This window comes from Manacus candei, unplaced genomic scaffold, assembly GCF_025592945.1.
Source record: "Manacus candei isolate 608988 ecotype Guabito, Panama unplaced genomic scaffold, ASM2559294v1 h1tg000028l, whole genome shotgun sequence".
In the NCBI taxonomy this organism is placed as follows: Eukaryota; Metazoa; Chordata; class Aves; order Passeriformes; family Pipridae; genus Manacus; species Manacus candei.
The window spans coordinates 13,415,787-13,441,647 of NW_026138076.1; the positions used below are offsets into that span (position 1 = coordinate 13,415,787).

General features: G+C 35.7%; 1 protein-coding gene and 1 long non-coding RNA gene across 2 annotated transcripts; one reads left to right on the forward strand and one right to left on the reverse strand.

Annotated features, from left to right (window-relative positions):
* The first annotated feature begins 636 nt into the window (after window positions 1–636).
* LOC127472312 (uncharacterized) lies at window positions 637–24,532 on the forward strand. The gene is made up of 3 exons (XR_007904957.1): window positions 637–1,031; window positions 22,740–22,815; window positions 24,411–24,532. It is a non-coding gene; the product is annotated as an uncharacterized LOC127472312 (long non-coding RNA).
* Window positions 2,191–24,542, reverse strand: FGL1 (fibrinogen like 1). Its single transcript, XM_051790357.1, has 8 exons — window positions 24,428–24,542; window positions 20,313–20,386; window positions 14,791–14,971; window positions 12,226–12,385; window positions 10,697–10,794; window positions 9,707–9,795; window positions 8,958–9,145; window positions 2,191–5,167 (listed from the first exon to the last, which is right to left on the reverse strand). Exons 2-8 carry the CDS (start codon window positions 20,376–20,378, stop codon window positions 5,008–5,010), a joined length of 942 nt encoding a protein of 313 aa, XP_051646317.1. The 5' UTR covers window positions 20,379–20,386; window positions 24,428–24,542; the 3' UTR covers window positions 2,191–5,007.
* Window positions 24,543–25,861: the final 1,319 nt, after the last annotated feature.

Here is a 25,861-nt window from a genome sequence, read left to right on the forward strand (position 1 = left end):
TTAAACATTTTTTACTTGTTTTCTATCATTTTATAATTAACCTTATTAGGAGAAATGGTTATACTAGTTTACAGATGTAGTATTGCCTAAGAAAATCCATGTACAGAGCACCATCTAGTGCAGGATATCACTAACATAAAAGCCTTTCAGCTCATATGTCACTTGTCTGGGTTTAGCTAATTTAATATGAACTATCGTGTTGCATAAAGTACCAGCCCAGGAGCTCCCATGGCAATATAATTTTGCAATTACATGACAGACCATCAATTGGAAATTATTTGTGATCTTTTGCAAGGAAAACAAAACTGGATGTACTGAAATTCATGTAATCATTTATGAGAGCTGTTTACCTTTAGGAGGAATCTGCTTATCTTCCTGCCCATACTGTTGGTGATATATTCATTAAATAATTCAATCCAATCTGTTTTTAATCTAGGTTGGACACTGATTCTCACAATAGATTTAGTGACCCAACAGCCATTTTAGGTGCCTTAAGACCACAGTTTAGCTGCTTGGAGCCTTTGCTCAGCCTCTGCAGAACCCCAGAGTTACACAGGTTCCCTAAGCCAGGCAGACACAGGTTCCCTAAGCCAGGCAGTCACAGGTATGCAAGGCACAACTAATAGGTCGTTAATTGGACTGCCATTAAGACAGGAAGAAAAAAAGAAAGAAGCTTGGATTCTGTAGGAGAGACAGGTAAAAGGAACTTATACACAGATATTTATGACCTGTTGAGGAAGGACAGAAAAAAGTGAGCTACTTTGTTTCGAAGGCCATATTTTGGTTCTTCTGCAAGCCAACATATGAATTTTGCCCCAAGATTGTTTATTCAGTGTTTGTATATCAACATTTTGTTTCTGATGCAATCTATTTACCACTAGGATAGGATTAAGAGGAACTGTTTTAATTAACTGAAGATGTAGCAATGGCAAGCTGGATTTTGTCCTGCACTAAACAAACACTGAGATGGCCCTCAGATTCCTGGAAAAGAAGATTTTTGGATGAACACTGTGTATTCAACAAAAAACCAAGTAAGCATCAAAAAGCCACTATCACTAAAGTTTCATTCTTTTTGAAGAAGCACTTTACCTAACAAAATTTATAACTTCTCTCTCTGCAAGTACCTTGCATATGGATTTTAGCTGAATGCTTGAAACCTTCCTGATTTCCCAATTCTCAGACCCTCTCTGAGCAAAGAGCAAGCATATGCTCATATTAATTTAAAAGTACTTCCTGGTTTTGAATAGCTCCATTTTTGCTTTGTAAGTTGACCACTTAATAGACAAATAATTAAAAAAAAAAGACAAATAAGTGGAAATTTTTCAAAATTTAGATACAAAATACTTCCCTGGATACTCTTTCTGCTCTTTCTACCTCTGTTACAACTGCCAAAGAGAACCTACTACTGAAGGAAAAGCTGCATTTTCATTCTTTTGAGCTAATGAGGAGTGAACTATAGGAACGTGACAGTAATGTTCACAGACCTGGCAAGCTGTGGTTCAAATCCCCTTTCTGGGTAACCATTTCATTAATAGTAAGGAGAAGTAGCTTTGACAGAAAAAAATGTTATACCTACAAAAGGAGTTCAAGAATTGGTGTCATGAATAACAGTTTGGGGAATGGTAGGGAGGGGTAGACTCTAGCTAAACAGTGGAGCTGAAGAGAAAACAGTAGGAAAACAGTAGGCCAAACTGCAGTATCTCAGCTCTGCCAATGCGTTCTAGATATTCTAGGGGAAAAAATGCTGTAGCTTATAAGGCTCTTTTATTGCTTATTTAATTCACTAGAATTGTGGTTTCCCTTCTTTTAATCTCCAATATGTTTAGCAAATGCAAGAAAACAGAAATAGAAATACAATACAAGAGTATTTCCTTTGAACAAATCCTACAAAAAAATATGATTACATGGTGCTGGTAGCTATCATTATGTTCTTTATTAAATCATGACTGATAAAACATTTTCCTTGTTATCTTATTCTTCTTCTGTTCAGTTATATGATTTGTATCAAATAGTATGTATAAATTTTCAGCTATTTGGGAGTTATGTTATTCTGTCTAACACCTGAACAAATAAACTGGCCTTTGTTATGCTGTCTTGTAAGAATAAAGACTACTTTAGAACATGTTTGTACCTGTTGAGGAAATAAATTACTATGAACAGGCAAGCCTGGCAGAGAAAGGAATTCTCTTCCAAGCTTGTGTCTTGTCTGGTAGCTATTAAAACTTCCCTTTTGAAAGTCAATGGTTTGTTTATTTAAGAGCAATTATATGACCATTTTGAATTACAACACTTTCACATGCTTTTCATGTGGCCAGAAAGATTTATTGCACAAAGAAAGGCCATAGAAAGATGGTGGAAATTAGCTACAATATTTGTATGTTGCTAACAGTATGCTAGATGCTTCCTTGTTCTGAAGAACATTCAGTCCAAATAAACATATAAATGCATTATAAGATGTTCAAAGAAAGATTTGATTCTCCTTCATTTTACGATTTCCAGTATAGAAAGGTAGTGAAATTTTACATCATCAGAATATGTCAAAAGCACCCTAACTCAGCTGAAAGATTTCATTAGTGTTCTGATAAATAAAGAGGATGGATTTATTCTGGAGTACATAAAAAAAAATTACTGTAGATTTTATGAGAACAATCTGTACCTGTTGAGGGTCTTCTTGTGTGTGCTAGAGATCCAGCTTTGCTGTACATAAATCCTCCATGTCATTTATTTAGGTGGAATATGATCTGGCTTGATGCTCTCCAGATTCATGAGTTAATATTTCCATTTTCTTGTGAAAAACTAAACGGATTTTTATACATTTTCTATATAATGGCATTCCATTTTTTTCCAAATAATTAAATGTTTCTCCTCTTAGAGTAGCAAAAGAATGTGAAAATCACTATGGGAGATTCTATACTTACAGCATCTTTTTTAGCTACTCCAAAACTTCCATTACCTTATTAATAACTCATACCTACAGACATACTCATAGTTACATAGGAATCAATTTTAAGTGCTATAATAAAATTGGATAAAAATACTTTACCAGATTTTCTGTTTTAATGTTGAATCTCTCTCTCCCTCTCTCTCAGCATGCACACACCCACATAGGGAGGCATGCCTTCCTGTCAGATACAGGATTTAATTTGGTGTAACTAACGAAACAAAGTTCAAAATGAGCAGTTGTAGAGCTGTTCACTGGTCCTCTCATTCAGGGATAGAGACTAGAAGTCTCTAGCACATTATCTATTGATACATAAAGAAAAAGACTGGATTATCTAGAATACCTGCTACTAACACAAAAGGCAGAGACCTCAAAAACTCTATACTGCCAAATTTTATCAGCACAATTTTTACATTATAGCATGCTTTTTAGCTGCCTGAATGCTCTTTTTTTTGCTACTTAATTCCTTTTTTTTTTTGTTTAGATGTAATCTGATTTATCTTATTAAGTCAGATTTTTTCATACAAACCTCTCTTTTTTCTCTCCAGTTGTTCTGAACATCCTCCTTCCCTTATTCCATGCAAATCTTTCAAGGGTTCTTTACAAACTTTTGTTTTGGGAGGATGAATATGGAAGGAAAAATGGCTATGCAGAGAGTTACCATTCAGCTGACCTGTATTCTGATCAATGTAGTTATAAACTGACTGACATAATGCCAAAGTTAGTTTCAATTATGTTAAGCGTGACTGAAAGTGGCTGCCACATTCAAAAACTGTATTTGGACAGAGGGGGAGAGAGTGGCAGTACAACCACAAAAGCAAAATTATTTTAAGAAAGCAAGCTTAGATCCTTTTTGTTTTTTTGGAAATCGTAACTTGCATCTGCCCAGCAGAATTGGATTACATTTCGTCAGAGAGCTTTACTATTTTCCTGTCTTCTCCATGGCAGCAAGCACTAATCAGCAACTCTTGTTATTGCTGGCTGTTGGAGTCTATTGTAGTACTAGGCACAAAAGCCAGGGTTAGGCACAGTCTCTCATTATTTTTCTTGTAAAAGAAAAATGTGGATCTGCAGCTTTGAGAAGGAGGAAAGCCCAGAGAGCCTAGACAAGTACATAGGAAAAGGAGAAGCAGAACTACTTTGATGTGACTGAACAGGACATTCAAATTTAGAGAGTTGTGGAGTCTAACAGATAAAAAAAGAAAGTAGATATTTATAGTGTCAAGCACTAAGAACCTCTAAAATGACACTTCTCTCTACATGTGCATTGTGTTCAAAGCTTAGCTCACATTAACATTAGTTGCAGCTTTTGTTAAACTCCACGTCAATATATTAAAGTCCTTTATTTTTTTTATTAAAAAAAAAGGCATAATGGTTACCAAGAAGACAAAAAGCATAATTACTGACCATCTAGAAATGTTAGATTGAAATGATGTGACCAGCCCTAGGAATGCTTCAGCAACAACAGACAATCCACTTCTCTATGCTGGATTCAATTGATTCTAGCCTGGTAGCATCCCTTCTCTTTCTTCAGTTTCCTGCCTCATTCCTTATACCTTTTTGTGTGTGCTATGTACACAACATATGCAACAAATACACTAGAGGAATTTACAGGAAATTCACTCCTAAAATCTTGAACCATTCCAAAGCAAGTATGTTTCATCCACTGAGCAAACCTTATGCTTCTATTTGAATAGGTTTTTTACTGCAGTAAGTACAATTAATTTTCATTTTTGGGTCAACACCATAACAATAATGTTGGTTTTTAAAGGTGAAAGGATTTGTAGTTACTGTAAAGCAAAAAATTCTCCATCTTGATGAAGATGTCCTTATTCCTAGATGAATGCTTGCCATTTTTAAAAAAACCCTGTACACATATTAGCATTAGTATTGTATCTAAAGATTCATAGGCCAGACTGTCTTCTCACATCTCATAAAACTACTAGTTGCAGAGGAATTATTGCAAATTTATATATGCATAGATGAGAAGCAAAAATCGGCCTATCTGTTTTAATTTGGAATAATTTCCTAAAAGATTAACTAGGTGAATCGTCTTAATAAAATACTTAAACGATATTTAGTTCAAAATCTGCTGGTCTGACCTTCATGACAACGGATTTTAGGGAGTACCACCACCCATGCCAGGAGTACCAAACAATCCCGTTGTCTGTCTTGGCAGTGTAGGGACCTCTGTAGTACAAACCGTTCAGGTTGGCAGAGTGACACCTGGTGGGAAAGTAAGGGGAAAAAACAATGAGGCTTCTGCCAAAAAGTTTCAGGAATGTGTCATTTCTGTGCGAGTCAAAAATTTTGCCATGTTTGTCAAACAGCTTAGTTTGACAGTTGCACGAATTTGCATTTGTGGACTTCTGTGAGCCTAAACAACAGTGGTTTAATTAGGGCACAACTGCAAGTGTTCTTCACTTCCTTAAAACAAAAGTTCTGCTTGTTCCTTTCACACGTTTTCTGACATTACTAGCTCTTGGAGTTTTTCCTGTGATCTGCTTCAGTGGAGAATTATTCCAGAGTTGTTCAGGCCATGGATGACAGCAGAGCATACACCAAGAAAAACTCTGGGAAATAAATCCTATTCCGGTTTTTGTTGTTCCAGAGTAGCTCCCCTCAACTTTTCCAGTTACACCACATGGTGTTTTGTATGCCAAAACCTGAATACCACTATCAGTTTGTCTATTCACCTGTGGACTTCTATTTACAAATAGATGAAATCTGAACGCTAATTAAAAATACGTATACCAACTCATTGGATCATTGGAATTGGCATTTTATTTGACTATACAAAGTACATTTTTTTGGTTCTTTAACAGGCTGAGGCAGCAATGCTGTTACAGTTTGTTAAATACAGTGGTTGAAACAAACAAAGAAAAAATCCTAGCAAACCCTCAAAGGCCTGAATAAGAACCGGCACAAGCTTGATACTGATTTGGTTTCTACAAGAAAGAAATTTAGATCTCTATGGAGAGCAAACTGACTGTTCCTTCTGCAGCACGTTGTGATGGATCAGTTTGGTTTATCTGCCAATTCAGTATTTCATTATTAGTGCTGTTAATATTTAGCTGTCAAACACCATGATGGATTCCAAAAGCAGACTTCAGATAATACACAAACAGAAAACATTTCAAATTAACCTTATGAATATTATTACTGGTAAATCTTAGTCTTTTTGGCATTGCTTACACTTCATTAACAAAGTTTTTGAGAAATAAAAACTGTCATAAAAGCCCTATGGGAAAATTCTCATCTATATATGCTTTTTTATTGCTTAAAATTTTGAAACTCAATTTTGATAATGTGTTAGTTGAAAGCTTATAATTTGTGGACATCAAAAGTGGCTTTGTTTTTGAGAATGACAAACTTGTATCAGAGGTGACATAATCTTTCTAACCATATAAATTCTGCAATGAGCAGGCATTCTGTCTACTTTGAATCAAAACACAGAATTCATTAGAAGAATCATAAGCAAGCAAACCGTAATTTGTCAACAGCAACATGAGCCAGTGAAAAGCCTTAATTAGTGCTAGGAAGCACTAATGGCCAAAATATACAGTATTCACTAACCAACTGGATGCTGCCTGAAGTAACTGGACATACTAAATTAACAATTTCCATGTGATTATTGATATGACATTGTGAAGCAACATTCATTATTCACAAGTCAATAAATACCTTAAAGTTGGCCTATGTTTCTCCTTTCTTTCCCATAGGTTAATTTTAAAGTAAGAAACTACCATAGTTTCAAAAGTACAGTCAACTCTGAACTACCCATGGACATTTTATCTGAATTATATATTAATCATATGACAGATGCAGAGAAATGGAGTTTGTTCCCTAAAGAACTTTTTGAATTCTGTCTGGGTTTACTGACTCCTCTAAGGCCCCACGTGAATGTAGCTATGCTGTCTCTGGGATGATTGGTGAGCCAGGCAGCTTGAGCTAGTGAGATCTATGGCCCCAAGTTATTGCCTGACAGATCCACTATTATCATCCATGCACGGTGTAACTAAAACTGTGGGTGCTGGGGGGAGATAAGATCATGCCCAACTAGAACTGTTAGCTCTCCTTTCACTAGTTATGAACCTACTGACCTTTGCAACACCCTGGATGCAGGAAATCTTATGACCTGGGTGTAGTACCGGCTCTGTGGATTTGCATTCAAGATGAAAATCTCTCCTAGAGCTTTGCTTACAAAAGGATGCAGAGGGGCCATTTTTCTGCAGAAGTTCAGGATAACAAATTCTGAGCTGGAGCAAAACTGGTAACTTTAGATCTGAGCTACTTTCGTGAAGCCTCACTTGTGTCCTGTCCCTTGGCTTTCATATTATCTGGGCTTTTCTGTATTTCATTAGTCCAGATAGCATAGGCTTGGCTATAAACAATTCCTTCATAGCTGGGAGCTCCTATATAAACCAGCCAAGAGCACTAATTCCTTCTATGTTTGCTAATCTGTGCATGACAAATACGTGTTTCTGAGTGCTTTCCTTTCTCTGCCAGTACTGTTCTTTTGAATAGGATTTCATGATACTTCTTCTAGTATTTTGCAGGTTTCAGTTTTATGTTAGGCTTAACATTAAAAAGTTAATAGCAAGACAGTGAAATAAAACTATTAGTAACTCATATTCATTATCCAGATAGACTGTCACTTTAAGAGCATTAACTACACAGCCATAATAGGAACTAGCCTAGTAGGAGTCAGCTATCTTTAGTAGTTGTGTAGTACCAGCTACAAGGTATAAATAACTGTCAAGTTCTGCTGTACAGCTTCTTTTGCAAAGGGGTCATTCTTTTGTCCAAATCAATCCAATATTAAAAAAAAAAGTTTTTAAAAAATAAAAAATTGTATGCAGTGGTCTGATATCAGTTTAATGCTACTTGAGGTCTAAATATTCCTTTAAATCGTCAAAAGTTCTGATTTCATGTGAAAAGAATCTCCAGCATAGTTGTCTTTCCCTTTTATATCTTAGCTTTCCTGAGAAATCAAAAAAACCCCTTGTCTACATGTGGCTTTTTGCCATAGGTCTCAAACGCTCTGCTGGCACACTATCCATGCAAATATATTAAACTGTATTAAAGTAAGTAGTCAATTGCGAAACATTTAGTTAACAGCTACATCATATCAGCTAAGGTGGTCACAGAGACTACTTATGGAATCAGAATTTGGAAAATGAGGAGTTAACAGAAACAAATGATGACACAACAGAAACAATGGAGTTGATCCAGCTTGGCAGTTCTTGCCAAGTGAACTGAGATCACAGTGAGAGAGTAGTATGCTTCCCTGAGCTGTATTTTAAACCTATTACACAGTGAGGTTGCATAGTTTCTCTTCATGGCTATATTTATCCAATTAATTACGGGAAAGAACATAGCTGATCTGTACAGACTGTACTAAGGCTACCCATTTTTAATTTTTGAATTGGTATTCTGCATGTAAGTAGAGTTTTAAAATTCTTTCACTGAATCCTATTTAAAAAAATCTTTGTCTCAGTCCATCCATACTTACTGACAGAAATTGAATGGACACATTACCATCTTCGTATAGAAGGAATAACAAGAGTGAGATGCTGTGAACTGAGGTGAAAAAAATGAGTCTTGATAACCTGGCATTAGTTTATCTCGTCAGATATTTTTCAGCACTGCCACATCTGGTCTAGTGCAATGCAGGAAAAATGCAAGAATGAAGCACAACAGGGATACATCTGCAAACTCTACATGACCTACTTGTGTAAAAAGTAGTTACCTTAAAGAGGCAGAATTATCTCCCCCTTACTGCCTGATAACAAAGATGACCTACTGCAAATACCATTATCCCAGAGACCTGTGCAGTAGGTGCTGTCCCTTCTACAGTGAGTCTCAGTCTTGCCAGCACTGAGATCTCTGGTAGGAGACAGGGGCGCATTGCAAATAAATAAACAATGTCAATCCTATCTTCTACCATATGTTATTATTGTCTGAGTATGCATGAAGCAGAATAGTTGACAGTAACTGTATAAAATCAAAGTACCTGTTAAACCACCAGCCAGCCTTTTCCTCTTCAGCACAGTTACCTTCATAGTTGTCATTATCCCTGTCTCTAGTACTGAATTTCATTCCTCGATGATCAGCCCACCATTTTACTTCAGGATGAAATCCACCAGTAAGGGAATCACCAGCTGTACCAGAGTATTCACCACAGCTCATCTCATAAGAATGCTAATGAAAAATGTGAAGAAAGGAAAAAAAATTAAATTCCAATATGTTTTTGGCCCTTAGCATATCAGAAAGTGAAACCACAAAGAGGAAAATAATCTGATCAATTTGCTACTATTTTTATGCTAAGAAATATCATGCCACTTAAATACTGTGTACTAGATAATGAAGTGCTGTAAAGATGCTTACCAGGGGTAAAATTTGTCATTAACTTTATGTATAAATGACATAATAAAAAACAATATTAAGATGAGTTTGCAATATACATTACAAATCAAAATGTTATGTACCATTACTATTGGTAGTGTCAACAAAAGTAGAAAAACTGCTTTTATCCATGGCTGCTAAATCAAATGATACATGTATTTTACAGAAAGTGTAAAATTAATGTATCAGGGTAAACTACTGTTATTGCATCCTTGAAAATTATAAGCATGTCTAAGAAAGAAAATATAATAAGGTTCTACATAAACCTTCATGAAAATTAGGGAACGTGTATGTTTATTGTTGGTCTACAGAATCCACATTTTTATTAAAATCTCCAGTAATTTGATATTTTATTACCTCCTCTCCTGCAACTCTGAATCTTGCATATTGTGCAAAACGCCGTTCTCCTTCAAAATCAGTTAGATCAATTCTTAAAGTATAATTCCCTTGAAAAATAACAACAAAAATAATTTTAGTTAAACTAGCTTCTCTCACTACTTTTCAGAACTATTATAGTAGAAAATTAAAATATATTTTTATCATGAACCTCTATCACCACAGCATATTTCATGGGTTTTTGTCTTCTTTCTTTATTCATTGTCTTTATTCACCTGAGTCAGCTTAGAAAAATTTTAGAATTATTCCAATACAGATTTTCAAATGTAGAAAATTAAAAATCTAATGAAAAAGGTCTTGCGGACTTTATATTTCAGTAAGGTATTTGAGGTGGAAATAAAAAGATAGTGAGAAACAATCAATAAACATTCTCCTAAGAAAATTAGATTTTTATATACTCTGAAAATAAGAGTTATACTACGATGACATCATGGTGGCACTGATTCCCATATGATTTAGCTGACTAAGCCAATGGGTAAGTTTTGTATATGCATCATTCTACAACAAAGCCAAAGTTAGCTTAGATTGAGTGACTTTTAGAAAGATGGGAATAGCTTTCTACACCTGGTCTGATCAACAGGACTGGCCTAGAATTACCTTCATGTAATAGCCCACACGGCCACATAAAGCCCTGACTAAATGAACAGGTAGAGCACTACCTGACTGGACTGGTAGTGATGCTGACTGCAAAACAGATAGAGAGAATTCTTTCCTGTCTAGTGTGTCCTGTTTCATGGAAGCTCTCTGCATGCCATTGGCCCAATGACAGTTTTGAACCTTTTGTTAGAAAACGTATATTCAGGTGTGTTTTGTTCTGAAACTTGGAGAAGTCCATGCAGACTAACAAGAGAACTCAGGATTTATGCTAACAAAAAGGGTAACAAAAAATGGCTCAGAAAGAGCAAAGAAACAGAAACTATAAGAAGACTATTGTTATAATACAAATCTTACCTTGATTAGTCAAATAATGAAGATTTTTATTTCCAAGCCAATATTCACCATTTTTCAAAACAAAATTTCCAAAGCCTTCTTCATATTCAGCCCAGACTCTGAAAAGAGTATAAATCATTAATTTATCAAAAAAGCAAGTTTGTTTGGATGTTTATTATACAGTTATAGATCACAGAATAATGCAAACTGGAAGGAACCTTGAGAGGCAATCTAGTCCAATGTCACGCTCCAGGCAGAGTCAGCCATGAGATCAGACCAGGTTGCTCAGAGTTTGTCCAGAAACTTCCAGAGATGGAGACTGCACATTCTCTTTGGATAACCTGCTGACTGTTCTCACAGTGAAACAGTTTCTCCTTACATCCAATCTGAACCTCTCTTGTTTCAGTTTAACAGCTCAGTCCAATCTCTGGTATAGCACAATTTATCTGATGTGAAGACATTTTTCCTGGTTAAATCTAAGGGATCTAAGTGAATGTGTAGGTGTCTCACAGTCATTGTTTCTTTATTATCTTTGATTTGATTAAGGTGTGAAACTCCTGCAGCTGGATATATAAATTTGTAACTTGAGGTATTAGCTGGCCATTTCTAGCTTTGAGTTATTAACAGATTCTAATAATTTTTGAACTCAATACTGGTGCATAGTTTCAAGAATTAATGTGTATACATTTCCCTGCCTACAGTGGCTCTGAAACTCTTAGTGGTTTTGGTTTCATGACATGTTCTAATGGGAACAGAAATATATGTTTCCTGTATCAGAAGCAACCTACTTCAGCAATGGATGAAAGGCTGTGGACAGGCAGCCTTAAGGAAGAGAAGCCCCTGTGACTTTAGCAGCTGGTAGTCTCTGGCAAGGGAAAAGAATAGGTGGTGTGTGGTGGTAATAATTGCAAAATGCTACAGATTGCTTCTGTAGCTTGTCTGACCATATTTTGTAAAATAGAAGTTTTCTTGGCTCACAAATGGCTTGTTTTTGTGGTTCACAGGGCCAAAGTTTTCACTTCTGGACATTTCCCAAAAAATGTGTGAGTCTTGGCAAAGGCAAGGAGGTTAGTTGTCCACAAATCAAGTTCTCAACCATTTTATTTTTCCTGGAGGCATTTTGTCATGAGCTACAAATTACTTTTGTAGTGTGTTTCTCTCACACTTGCTTGCTGATGGCATTTTGGTTCAAGCAGATTGCTTGCATTTTTACATTTTTAGATGTTTACTGTTTGCAAAAGACAAGGTAGTCCTTTACTCGTCATTAAGAGTCCTTGCTCCAACAATTGTTAATGCATTTGACATTGAAGTGTCCTCATGTAAAATGGACAAGTTGTCAGAAAAAGGCTAGCAGAGATGTCTCACAGAAAACAGCCAGAGCCAGAAGTGGTATCTCATCTGGAGGCTGTCCCACAGAATAACCATTCCTCCCTTTTATCTGGGACAACAACCTATTAATATACTTCTAGAGTTCTGATTTAACTTTCCTCCATCTGGTTTAATGATTCTCCACTTAGTTTCCAATTTTAATGACCAAGTCTAGTACCTACCTATCAAAATTCTGGCTGCCATCAGATCGTCTCTGAAAAACAGTCCAACCACCTCCTTCAGACATGTCACAGAAGGCAAGGAACTCAGTAGGACTCTGGATAGGTTTCATCTTATAAAATCCACTTTGCTTATGGCCATCATTGTAGATTTCTGCGCAATCTGTTCACAAAACATTGATTGGACACAACTTTTTTAGTTTTGTACTTAATGGTAAAATCAGAAGTCAATAGAGATAATCAAGTCATGTCATGTAGAAGTCACATATGAACGAGACTAATTAAAAATATATTTGCAAACACATTTCATTGACTTTTGGGCATTTTCTTGCATTTGTGTTGCTTTATGAGCATAAAGGAATATTTATTGTTGTAATTATTTTGACATTTCATTAAAGGAATATTTTTTCCACCATAAAATATTATAATTTTTGTTTTTATTTGCCTAGCGAAATAATTCCTCCATTTTAAGTGGTGTCACTTCTAATTTACAGTGTATGATCCACATTAGAATCCTGCTTCCAGCATAAAATTACGTATAAGACACATGGTAACCTTCGAAAATAAACATGTACATCTATGTCCAGAAAGTTCACAGCAGAACTGCCAAAAACAAGAGTATGAGTCTCCAGTGTTAGAAAACAGAAACAATTGCTGGGCCTGATTCTCTTGTCCTTTCAACCAAATAGATGCAAAAATATATAGAATACTACTCCCAAAAAGTGCAGTGTATGATTAAAATGATAGCACTGCAACTTGATACCAGTTACAGTCTGGCCTGCATTGCTGTTGATGAATATCATTTACAACAATCACAAAATCCAGAGCTCATGGAAATATTGCAGCAATGCAATTGTATAATTTTATATTTTTTCCTCTAGGAATTAAGAAATGAAAGGAGTTCTTTGTTTATATGTAATCTACCATTAAACAGTCATACAGGAAAGACGTATGATTTTCAGCATTTCTGCTTTTCCTGGCTAAGGTAGAGCTGATTAACTTTATGGCATTCTTTGAAACATTTATGAATATGTTGGCTGAACTTCCAGGCCTTGTTGGAATTTTCTGAACTATTGTATTTCTTGTCAGTGAAAGTGTCAGCGAAGATTAGACATAGAAAATAAACACTTTATACTGAAAACAAATAGCTATACCAGGATTTGAATAAATTCTAATAGAAAACATGATTTAAATAACAGCTAAGTTGTCTTTCTAGCAAATGTTTGATTGGCTTACATGAAAATAGCTTTTCTTATCTATTAATTTCTTGTGCAAAACACAAGCATATTTTAATGTTTAGCAGTTGTATTATAGTGTGGAATTTCTCCCTCACTATCTAACTCAAATTATCCAGCTCTCTTGATATAAAAATGCTACAGCACTTTAAGTGAAATAATGCAGTATGAACAGGAAAAAAGCATTTCCCAAGCTATAAGGAAAGTGAAGAACTAATGGGGAAAAAAATCATCAGAAATGGGAACAAGTTACATCTGTTATTTAGAGTAACGTTTTCAGAAAATAAACTGAGGTATGTGCTAAGAAAATGCAAATGCCTTTCGGAGAAATGTAGGTTTAATGATCTTTTCCAGTAACGAATGAGTCAGCCATGATAATATTTTTTAAAAAGTATTCCAGGATGCTGAGTACATAAATAAATATATAGCTAAAATTTAAAATCAGACTTACAACTGCTTTTAATTTATTTTTAACGGTGCTTTGTTATATTTGATGCCTTGTTATACGTTGTGATTTCTTCCAGCAGCACAAACACTAGAAGTATGTTCAAACAAGGCTTTTATAAATAATAGCAGTTTAGGCTTTCTAGAACTGGAAAATAAGAAATGAACACCATCCAGGAATCAATTGTAATTTCAATCCAACTGTTGTTTTGGATAGTGTTTTATTATTTTAAGAGTTTGGCCTCACTGCAGCTGTTACAAGACAACACTTAGCTTTGTAGAGGGAGCAGATCACCACCACAATGCTGGTGAGAATATAAAAACAACTTTAAACCAGTATTTTAGAAGCTGTGATGTCATGAGGTGAATCAGTCAAAATGGGGCCACATACAGAATATTATTAAAGTGAGATGCAGGTGTCATTATGCCAGGCTTATGTGTGTAAATATGTATGTCTCAGGAACTTTACAGATTGGAAGAGCCGGTGTGTGTGTGAATGTGAACTGACCCTGTGGGTTAGAACTTTTTGAGATTAGTCAAAGAACAGTGTTTAGCAATCTGTAACTTCTGATTAACATTTTGTAAATGTCTATTATTGACTTTTTTCCTGTTTTATGGCTGATATTTATGCTTAATTTATTGTTCACTGATTGTTTTTTAATTATGCACTATTAATAAATCAATAAACTATTTCAATCCTGATTTGATTTATACCATCTGGCATTAACAATCTTTCCCTGCCTAGAAGGTCTAGGTAAAAGCTGAACACTGTGTTTTAAACAATTATTCTATGATGAGCTTTTAAAACAATAAGTCAATGGGCCCAATTGTGCTAAAGCTTCTGCGTATCAGTACTCATGGAAATGAAAAGAATAGCTTCATTTCTAACCTGAATACTGCCTTTTTCCTCCCAAGTCAATGACACTGTTTTCATCTCCTCTGTCACTGTACTGAATCTCTTTCTTCTCTAAAAGCTGCATAATTTTTAACTGCTGCTGTTTCACACGATGCTCCAGAAGCCTCACTTGGCCCTGAAGTTGTATCTGCTCTTGAAAACATTTCTGTAAATCCTAGAGAGGAAAACATATCTTATTGTAAAATCAACAAATTTTTGTGAAATTTAACATGTGACACAAAAAGCCAACCAAAAAACCCCCACAAATAAAATTTAACTTGAATAAAACATTTTGGTCACAATTTCCTATGTTGACTTCCACCTCATGTGTTACCTCTGTTTAAAATTATTTCATATATTACAGAGTGTATTATATGAAGTATATATTAAGAACACATACCTGTTTTGCAGAGACCTTCTCTTTAGTGCTTATAACTACCAGCTCTCACTGCAAACATGTAGAGGGGACTTTAGGGAAAAACACTATCTTACAGACTCTATCATAAGGATGGCTTATTCTCTATCACCTGCCATCCACAGAGATTTGCTATCCAGTGAAGCCTGCTACTGACATCGTGATGGTTCTAGAATCTTAAAGAAATGCCACCCATACTGCTTATGATAAAAACCTTAACATTGCAAACATAAATGCTAAAATAAATAGTCCCTAAGAAGCTATGAATATGCATGAAAAATTAAAGTTAAAACTTAAAGTCAATATTGCGAGAAATGTGGCAATTCTGATAAGGTGATACCTTGCACTCATTTCACCCTGGTGCAAATGCAGATAAATGACAAGAGAGCTGGAATAGCTGTTCCAAATTCTGACATGCTGACTCTATGCAGAGCAATAAATAATTGGTTTTAGATTAAAGACTATGGCAAAATTGCCAAAGTGAGCCGAACCTGATCTGGAGAGCTTAAATTAAAACAATCACTAGACTTTTAAATAGATATTAAATAAATTTTATTTCAAGGGGAGGGAGAAAGTCTTTGGAAATGTGACCTAAGCAACACTGTCTGCAATTTTATATGAGCAGAGTTTAGTAGCTATGGTGCTTGCACAGGAGCACAACTAGCCCTGTAAAAGCAAAACCAAAGGACAAACTTTTGGAAATCGCGGAATCACAGAATCGACCAGGTTGGAAAAGACCTCCAAGATCATCAAGTCCAATTCTTGATCCAACACCGCTGTGGTTACTAGACCATGGCACTAAGTGCCACATCCAGTCTCATCTTAAAAACCTCCAGCAACAGTGAATCCACCACCTCCCTGGGCAGCCCATTCCAATGCTTGATTGCTTTCTCTGTAAAATTTTTTTCCTAATATCCAACCTAAACTTCCCCTGGCAGAGCTTAAGATCATGCCCTCTTGTCCTACTGCTGGTTGCCTGGGAGAAGAGCCTGACACCTACCTGGCTACAACCTCCTTTCAGATAGTTGTAGAATGTGATGAAGTCTCCCCTGAGCCTCCTCTTCTCCAGGCTAAACAACCCCAGCTCCCTCAGCCTCTCCTCACAGGAGGACATGGAAGATCAAATCTGACATATAAGATCAAATCTGCAGTAGTTCTAAAATGGTATAACCTCATTCATAGGGAACACTATTTACATGTAGACCTGTAACATTTGGCATGCATGTGGAAGAACTGGTATCTTAGAACATTGCCTTATCACATTGAACTATAGAGAGGTCTGAACTAGCACACTGATGCACCTCCAGTGGTATCTGCATACTATCACTCGCATCAGGCTCAGGCTTCACCTATTGTCCATAAACGCTCCCAACAAAATGTTCTGTTTGTTTGCAATATCTAGTTACACTGAAAAATTCGATCATCAGACTTTGCAGAAAAATCATAAATATTGGCCTCAAAGTTAAGTATTATTGAAGTGTATCAGATACTTGTTTTGATTAATTCTTAACTGCAATCTAATACACACGGGGAATGGGGAATATATATATATGTGTGGCATAACTGGGCAGTTTGTCAAAGGTTCAGCTGCCTCTCTATGTTTGGGCTGCCCACCTTCCTGCAGGTGTGTCTGCAGAGCTGAGCCCTTCTGGTTGGGGTCGGCTGAGGAATCACAACAGTGCTTGACCGCAAGGGGACACTGTAAGGCCAGCGGCATGTTTACCGAACACCTTTTAAAGGAATAAACAAAGCAGCCAATGACCTGATATCCTGAGAGTCCTATCTGGTTTAAGAATACTCCCTTGAAAATCTTTCTCAGTGGTTAATAGCTATACGAGATGCCTAGCATATCCTCCTTTTCTGCTAGCAGGAAATGAGAGAAGGAGATAAAATATAGGGACATACAGAGACAAACTTGCCACAGTGGCTTGGAGGGATATTATTTGACCATATGCACTGGTTAATGTGGAACATGTAGCATATTACGAAGAAAAGATGGACTATTTATTATGCAGTCTTTTCAGGGTATCTGCAGCTACATCCAAACCTTTCACAAAAGCTGAATTTTCAATGGAAATTAATTCAATGGGAGATTTAGAAGAGGCTTCCTTGACAGGTCTCTGCAAAAATCTAGTCCTGTGTGCGTACATAAAATTATAGAGAACTGGAGAGCTTTAGATGAGAGAGAAAGAGATGCATAGGTGAGTTGAGAAAGAATCAATAAATAAAAAAATATATTGAAAAAATATTTCCAGGCTCACCCTGATGAGCTAATGTTAACAATAGAAGTAAAGCTATAAAAAAATTCCCATGTTCCCAGTCAGACCAAATATTAATTCTAATAATATTAAGTTAAGAGTGATAAAGAGGCCATCATGCCACACTTACCAGTTTTAGTGCAGTGTTTGTTTATTGAGAAGGTTAGCCTGTATCAGTCTTAACTCAGTACACACAACCTTGGAGAAACTGGTAAAATACAATAGGAAAGACCTGGAAATGGTGGCCCTGGTTTCCAAGACCTTGTAATTTCATAGCAAGGCTTCAGGCGGGTTGCCTCTTTGACATATGGCAAGATCTGAGCCACCAAGAGCTACCTTCCCTTCTGGAGAGAGCAAGAGATTGTGAATTTGAGAAGAGGCAGCTACAGGTAACTAAATGTGTTTCTTTCGGGTATTGTAGAAATTAATCTATCAGTTCCCCTATTCATACTGCTAAAAACTATTCTCCAAATGTGATTAAATTATGTAATACAAGTGTAGAACTTCTCAAAAAATATTATCATACCTTAGGAAAACTTGATATCTAAATTTTGTATGACACTACTTTATATATCACTATAAAAGGTCCTTTCCTTTGAACCAAATTAAACACAAGTCTGCAACAGGCTTCATCTAAATATTCTTAAATGTGCATTTAAAATGGATCTTTTTTATTGTTTACCTAAAAAATTGTGAATTAATATATCTATTACACATAGCAATTTCCCGCTTAAAAAGGATTTAAGCTCACAGTGCCTAGGAAGTGGCAACTCAGAAATGACTAACCATACTGAATAACTACACCATAAGAACAAAATGATTACGCAGAAATCAAGTTTTGAAAGTAACCTTCATGTGAAAAGTACTGGTATCTGACACTTTGCTTTCTCTCCCTGACTTCAGCCTCCTCATTGGTGTCTCTCTCTGTCAACTCCAGACAAATCCCATTACACTTTGCTGCTGGACAGCAAACCACAGGTCTCGTGCTTGGAATTCCACACCTAATTTTTCCTGTGGGACAATCACAGGGTAGCTGTGTAACCTCAAGGTGGATCAATGTGGCTTTTAGATCTGCAGGTTATCAAACTGTTCTTTTAATGTTCTATTACACTTTTTTTTCCACAGGATAACTCTTTTAAAATCACTGGAGTTAAACTAGTGCACAGCTAGAGTAACACAAAAGCACAATGTAACTTAGGGTTATAAGTCAACAGCTATAACACATTGCTATTCCTTTTGTTAGATATGGACCAAAGTTAAACTATTACAATACTGAAATACTCAACAAAATGTGAATTTCTTTGTGACTGTCTCCAGTGGACAGTGTTGCCCACTGATAGAAACCAGACTGAACACAATCTGTTCTGCCTGTTTCAGTGAAGCAACTGTTTGCACCACACATTGAGAAGCAATTATCTAACAACTGCTGACAGCTCTTGGGCACATGGTCCCATGTTTAACCAGCTGCTGTAATTAATGTGCCTTCATTTCCATTATTGTGTGGATTATTTAGCAGCTAGTGACCTTCCATTAAAATTAATGCTACAAATTAGACTCAGAATACTTTATGAAAGCTATAAAAATACAAAGGTTTTACTTGGGGTGTTATTTCCTATATTTTTAGAATATAAACTAGCTCTAAAATATCTCTCTACTGAGATTAGTGTTTTAATGAGATTAAAATGTGAAAACAGAGGTAAATTTCAGAATGTTCCCGGTTTTTACTCACAAGATCAGCTAAAGCCCACAACATTCCAAATGAAAAATAATTAAAAAAAAAAAGTAAATGCATTTAACTGGAAAACCTTTTTTTCTCAGTAGGGTTCTGTAAAAATTATATTTTTCTCCACTGAGCAGAAGTGATTACAGAAGAGTTGCTTTTTATTCTGTCTTTATTTATTTATTCTGTCTCTATAAAGCTACTTGTCTGAACAAAAATTTTCCATAAGGTAATGTAAGCTACAAACAATGATGCTTAGCTAGTTGTACATTCAGCAACCACTTCCACCTAGGCAATTATGAATCGACAGTATAATCTCTTTAGGTCTCTTTAGGACCTGAATATCAAACTAGGAAGGACAGCCAAGACAGGCAGTGCAGGGTTGGTGAGGTTGGAGGGATTTTAAACAGCAGAGTAAGTGTGATTTTGTTAGGCTTTTTGTTGGAGAGGCAGAATACATAGCAGAAGTGAGTTTTGATCATTGATTCTGAGTGTGAATTATAATCCAATTACATGGGAACAAGTAAGAATACGAAGCTATGGATCTTGTTTGAGAAAAAATTGCGTGGCAAGTGGACAAGGTAGAAAAGGACAGAAACATTTTTCCTCCCAAGTGTCAATGACCAGAAACACTACTGCTGCAGCCGCTGCTTTAGGAGTTCCTGGGTTTTGCCTTTCTGTAAGTATGCTGCTCAAAACTAAAGGTGTTATTCTGAGTTAGCATTACCCCTGAATGGTAGCGTAACCACTTTGTGTGCCTTCTGTACAACGTGCCTCAGTGCACCATATGATACCTTTTTTAGCAAAGGTACATCACCTCCTGTTTCACATCAGATCCAGTCACAAACTGACTCGATTTCTTTCTTCACTGGCCATTGCCCAGTGATTTATCTTCTGTTGTATATTTATGCATTTGTTTCCTCTTTCCTTATTAGAAACTTGTCCCCACTGAACATCATTTGAGGTTATTTCCCCATTCTTTCATTTTTGCTATGAATTGTAATATTTTCCATCAAAGGTTCTGCCATCCCATGTAGATGAGATGCATTGTGAGTGCTGTGGAGGACAAGGTATGCAATACTTAGAAGAAATTCTGTAGACAAATTTAATTACTGGAACTTACAGAGCTGCCAATGGCATCCATCAAGCTAGCTGCAAGGACAAAATCAATCATTATCAAAATCTTCATTTTGGAAGCTGTGAAGTAGAGGAACAAATGAAATAGTAGTTAACTTAAACATTGAAATTAATATTTACACTTGACATCTTAAATTTTATTCAGAAAAGTCTATTTAACCTATAATTCCTTTCTTTCAAATCGTGAATATAATGTATATGTAGGCTTCATTACAAATATCTAAAATAGTCTGATAAAATATGACTCCAAAATCCAGTAAAACTAGAATTTATCCTTTTAGGTCACTTTGTATCAGAGCTCTCCATGTATTTTAGAACAACTATTCAAGATTCATACTCACATACTTTATTTTCCAGACAAAAGCAAAAAATGTTTTAAAATGAGCTGAAAAGCAGGTCAATGTTCTTTGTTGGTCCTTTAAATTTGTGAGAAAGCTCTCTGTTATAAACTATTAATTAAAATCTGAATTCAGCTAGTTGTCCTTGAACTAAAGATTTGTGCAACTTTTGTGTGCCAGGAGAAGATCAAGATAATTCTACTGCTGTAGAGTAATTTGGGGGGAAAACACATAATAGTTATCAACTTTTATTCTAATGGTTGCAACGATGATATCTTTCAACTGATAGGTATGGATATTTTGTACTGTATGACCCACAGCATTTTAAACCCCCTTGTTTCATATGAAAATTATTTTAAATGCTAAAACAACCACCATTGTATCTCACTGCCTTGCAAACATTAGCTGATAGAACTTCACAATTTTTTTGCAAGGTAGATGTGTGCTTTTCAGCTCACAGATGAGAAACCAAGGCCTCCAATTACTATAATATTTACATGGATATTCTGAATTAATTACTTATACTGATGGAAGCTATCAACCGAGGAATGTTTCTTTTTCCTTTTAACTACAAATATTTTATTTTAGTATAGTCTAACACCTATTTAAATCAGAATATGTGCCAGCTCTGCTTATTCTACTTATCAAACTGAATTAGCTAATTACATAGAATCATAGAGTCTTTAAGGAAAAGACCTCCAAGATCATCGAGTTCAAGCATTAACTAAACACTGACAGGTCCCCCTCTAAGCCACATCCCTAAGCACCACATCTGTATGTTTTTTGAATGCTTCCAGGGACAGAAACACATTAAAACATTTGTGGTTAGACAAAGTGTAAGTCCTATAATAGAGAGTGATGATTCAATGTCAGCATGTGCTTATTGAAACACCAACTTTACAAAAATTTTCACTCATGTTTCTACAGGAATTAATATAAACATGAGTGGAACTTCGGCAGACTGTGCTTTTTAATGTACAAAGATAAGCAGAAGTATGTTCCTAAGTCTATGTAAAATTGGACAAGTCCAACTTTTATTTTCACCAATCTCTGAAAACTTCATGCAAGGCTACAAATTACAGCCAAAATTCAGATTTCAACATCTACCTATAAAATACTTAGGATGCTTTTTAAAATTACAGTTATTTAAGTAAGCAGCATCGGTTTGTTTTGTTTTAGTTTTTTACATCTGAGATTTGCTGGTTTGAAAGCATCATATTTGAAAACATAGAGTTGTGAGGCCCAAGTGTAGCTGTTTGAAACTCTTTATACCATGTCTTGCACAGAACTGGTGAAGACACAAAGTTTTTAGGGTACTGTGTAACCATTGACCCATGTTGCAAACAGCTCAGAAGTCCTTTTAAGCATTTTGGACATATACAACATCGACCATTAAGCTGCAAAGCTCTATACTAAGCTGATTTTTTTAGATTTCAAAGAAATCCATTAAAAATTACCTATAAAGTGTTTCTTGAGTAAAAAGTGTGAACTGAAAATCTTAGGCTGTTATTTCTATTCCATAAAATTTCTGAATTTAAAGCTGTGAATTGTTCTTCATGCTAACCAAATAAATGTTGTATCATTTGAATTAGAAACTTTACCAGAATTCAATGCAACAAGTTCTGATACTTTTTGAAGTGGTAAAACCTATGAATTACAGGATTAAAAATGGGGGCCACTATCTGTGTGTGTGAGGAATCTGCAAGAATTGCCTGTCAATGAATTCTGTTATTTAAATTAGAGACGTTTCTGCCATGAGTATTGATCCTGTAGCCATTCACAACATGAGCTCACTATGATCATAAGACAATTAAGAGTCTTTTAAAGGGGGAACAGATGAGAGCTCCATTTGGCAGATGTTTCAGTCAGAAACAGGGAAGACTGAAAGAGAAAGGACACAGGGTAAAAATACCAGAGTGGGTCTATAATAGGGTCGGGGAGACCAAAATCTGTGTGCCGTTCTCCTCCAAAAACGGGAGAAGGTCAAAAAGACTAGGAAGATACCTAAAATCTCAGGCTCTGAGAGGAAAAGGGTAACCTAACAGTGTTTCTCTGCTTCTGTCACTGACCATCAGGGAGACCCAGACAAGGCAGAGGACAGTCAACAGTGCTGATCCTGGACCTTGCACCTTTGAGCCAGTTTTTCAGCAGGTATAAACTCCTGTAGTTTGTCTGATCTCCCAGTTGCAGTGGTCAATCCTACAGTGACCACTGAGTGGTCAATCCTACAGTGACAAGAAGGTGGTAAATAGAGTCAAGCCCCATACATTTTCAAAGCGCTTTGCATACACTACCCAAATCAAGAGGTTCAGTCAGGGAATTAATGTGGGTAACAGTTTACTTAGTTTTCCACATTTCTAAAAAACATTTCAGTAAAGGTTGTATTAGTAACTAATCTCTGAAAGTGCATGTCTATGCTCCTTGGTAATATGTAAAGCTACAGTTCTGTTCAATGGAAGCTTAACATCTTCCTCTAGGAAGAGTCCTTTGAAAGTCGGTTTCTTAAACTAATTTCTTCATTTATTTAAATATTTGCCCTGGTTTACAGCTAATTGCTGACAAACATTAACATATAATGTAATAAAAAGCATTCACTGAAAAAACCTTCAAAAAAATTACAGATCTTAATCCAAGTCACAGATGAACTGAAAGAGTTAATAAGTGTTGAGAGACTTTCAAGACTTTTGTTATAACACCTGTGTTGATTTAACAAAAAGAAAAAAAAAATTGTGCAGGGGATATTCCTTTCCACTAAAATCTTAATCTCAGAGAGTAGACGTGTGGATTATTTATCATACATCATGATAAAATGAGAAAAATCTGGTGTAATATTTTCAAGTTGAAAACATAAGCCCTTAGTGGTTAGCTGAAAAAAAATCACCTTCTGTTTTAATAAAATGAAGTTTAAGGGCAACTCTTCTGAAACTTTGAAATATTTTCCATGAGGTTACTCATTTACTATGCAGAGATTACACCTGGAATGTGCATTTGCACAGCTGTGCAGAAATTTTTATTCAAAGCTATGGAATAAAAATTCTAGAAAGGTATCTTTTTACTTGTCCATGCCTGGGCTTTCTTTACAGGCTATGCAGATAATCAATCCTATGTTCAAATTTCCCCTAAATTTGTTGGTTTTTTCCAAGTCTTTCAATAACAATCTATTAAATAGATTTGATGATGATAAAGAAGTTCTGTGCTATAAAAATTCTGAACCGTCAGCGTGTTGTTTTGTTCTTGAACTGTGGAGACGTCAAACTAGATGGAATACAGATGCCTGTTTCTGTTAGTACAGTGTCAATAAGAATCATATTACTAATAAATACAATAAGAGACCATCTGCCAAAAGGATAGATAATGACTGGAAAGATTTTTGTTTTGCTTTCTTAAAATTCAAACTGGTTTTAATGATTAAACTCATGCACAAATTTGGGGTTTTTAAATTAAGTGGTGTTACAAAAGTTACCATGTTTTCCTCATCTGAAAAATGGACAATAATTCATGATTTCATTTACTTTTAGGTTTTAAAAGCAGCCTTGTCCATACAGCCATATACTAATATAAATTTAGAAACCACAGATTTGAATATTGGTTTTATTAACTATCTAGAAATGCAGGTAAATAGCTAGATCCCCGTAAAATATTCATACATCATTAACGACATTGCATCAGTTATATGGCCTTCAAAAACATTATTTTTAAACCATAACTATAGAAATAAGCCAAAATTCCTCCTTCCTCCCTCACAGGTATCTTATATGTTTACCTTTAACTTCTGGACAGAACTCAAAGTTGTTAAATCTTCTTCGGCTGATGCAAAGAATTCCAGAGCCCTTCCCAAGCTGCGATTGTTTTTGCTATTAAATTCTGTAGAGTTGAGGCTTACATCTGCTATGAGTCACTGGGCTGGAATGTTACAGAGAAGCTGCAGTTATCAAGACTAAATTGCAACACAAGAAGGATATGATGGTAATTCTGAGCCTAACACAACACTTCCAAAATAAAACTAGACCAAAAATAACAAAGGATCATCCATTCCCTTTCACTGCTCTGATCCAGGAAATTGCTTTCTGCATCATATTCAACCATATACTCCAGTACTTTCCACAATCAGAGCCTAAATCTCTTGGGCTTCAGATGTACATGGAGAGCATAACTGACTCAATTGATTTAGAAAAAAAACATAATCACTCAGACTAGAAATGACACATTAGAGGTGTAACATAAAAAGAAATCTGCTAAAAAAATCCAACCCAAAGTAACAAATATAATACAGACAAAGCCAAGGGCAACAAAAAGGACAAAGAATCTTGTTTGCTGTCAGTATTTTTTAGCTAAGGGACTCAGAAGCACATGATCTCAGTGACTTTGTTAAACGAAATCACTTTCTATATAAGCATTTTAGAGTCAGACAAATACATCCAAGAATGTTTTGAAATGCAGTTTGAGTTTTTGCCCTTCTTCTGTGTTGGCTCTTCCCAAAAAGTTCAGTAAATGAGTATGCTTAAAGGAATGCTCTGAAAGAAAAAAACTCTTAAGGAAATACTGAACAAAAGCAATAAAAGGAGCTTTACATTCCACAATACAAATATCATAGAATCATAGAATAGCTTGGGTTGGAAGGGATCTTAAAGATCATCTAGTTCTAACCCCTTTGCCATGGGCAGGGACACCTCCCACTAGACCAGGCTGCTCAAAGCCCTATCCAACCTGGCCTCAAACACATCCAAGGATGGGGCATCCACAACTTCCCTAGGCAATCTATTCCAGTGTCTCATCACCCTCACAGTAATCACTAATCTAAAAACCTAAGTAACCCTCTTCCTAATACCTAATCTAAACCTCCTCTCTTCCACTTTGAAGCCATTCCCCTTTGTCCTGTCACTACATGCCCTTGTAATTAGTCTCTCTCCATTTTCTTGTAGGCTCCCTTCAGATACTTCCTTTTGAAGACTAATATTTGTTGCAAACTTCCTCAGAATAATTTCTGGTGCATTATTTGGAATCTAGTTACCTAGCAGTATTTATCTTTCCTCATTACTTTATATTAATTAATTAAATTCATATTATGAATTTCAAATATTTATTAATTGCAATAAATTACTCCTGAGTAGCCTACACTAAGAATTATTCAAAAATTCAAAATCATTCAGCAAGTCATTTTTGTTGAGAATCTTACCATCACTAATGACTTCTTCAA

Bases quoted from the DNA above. Each gene is read 5' to 3' on its own strand.
- FGL1 (XM_051790357.1), bottom strand. From the start codon at position 20,378: ATGAAGATTTTGATAATGATTGATTTTGTCCTTGCAGCTAGCTTGATG. The intron at 12,386-14,790 runs GTTAGAAATGAA...TTTTGTGAACAG, and splicing joins AGGAAAAAGGCAGTATTCAG to ATTGCGCAGAAATCTACAAT. The intron at 9,146-9,706 runs GTAATAAAATAT...ATTTTTCATTAG, and splicing joins TCAGAGTTGCAGGAGAGGAG to CATTCTTATGAGATGAGCTG.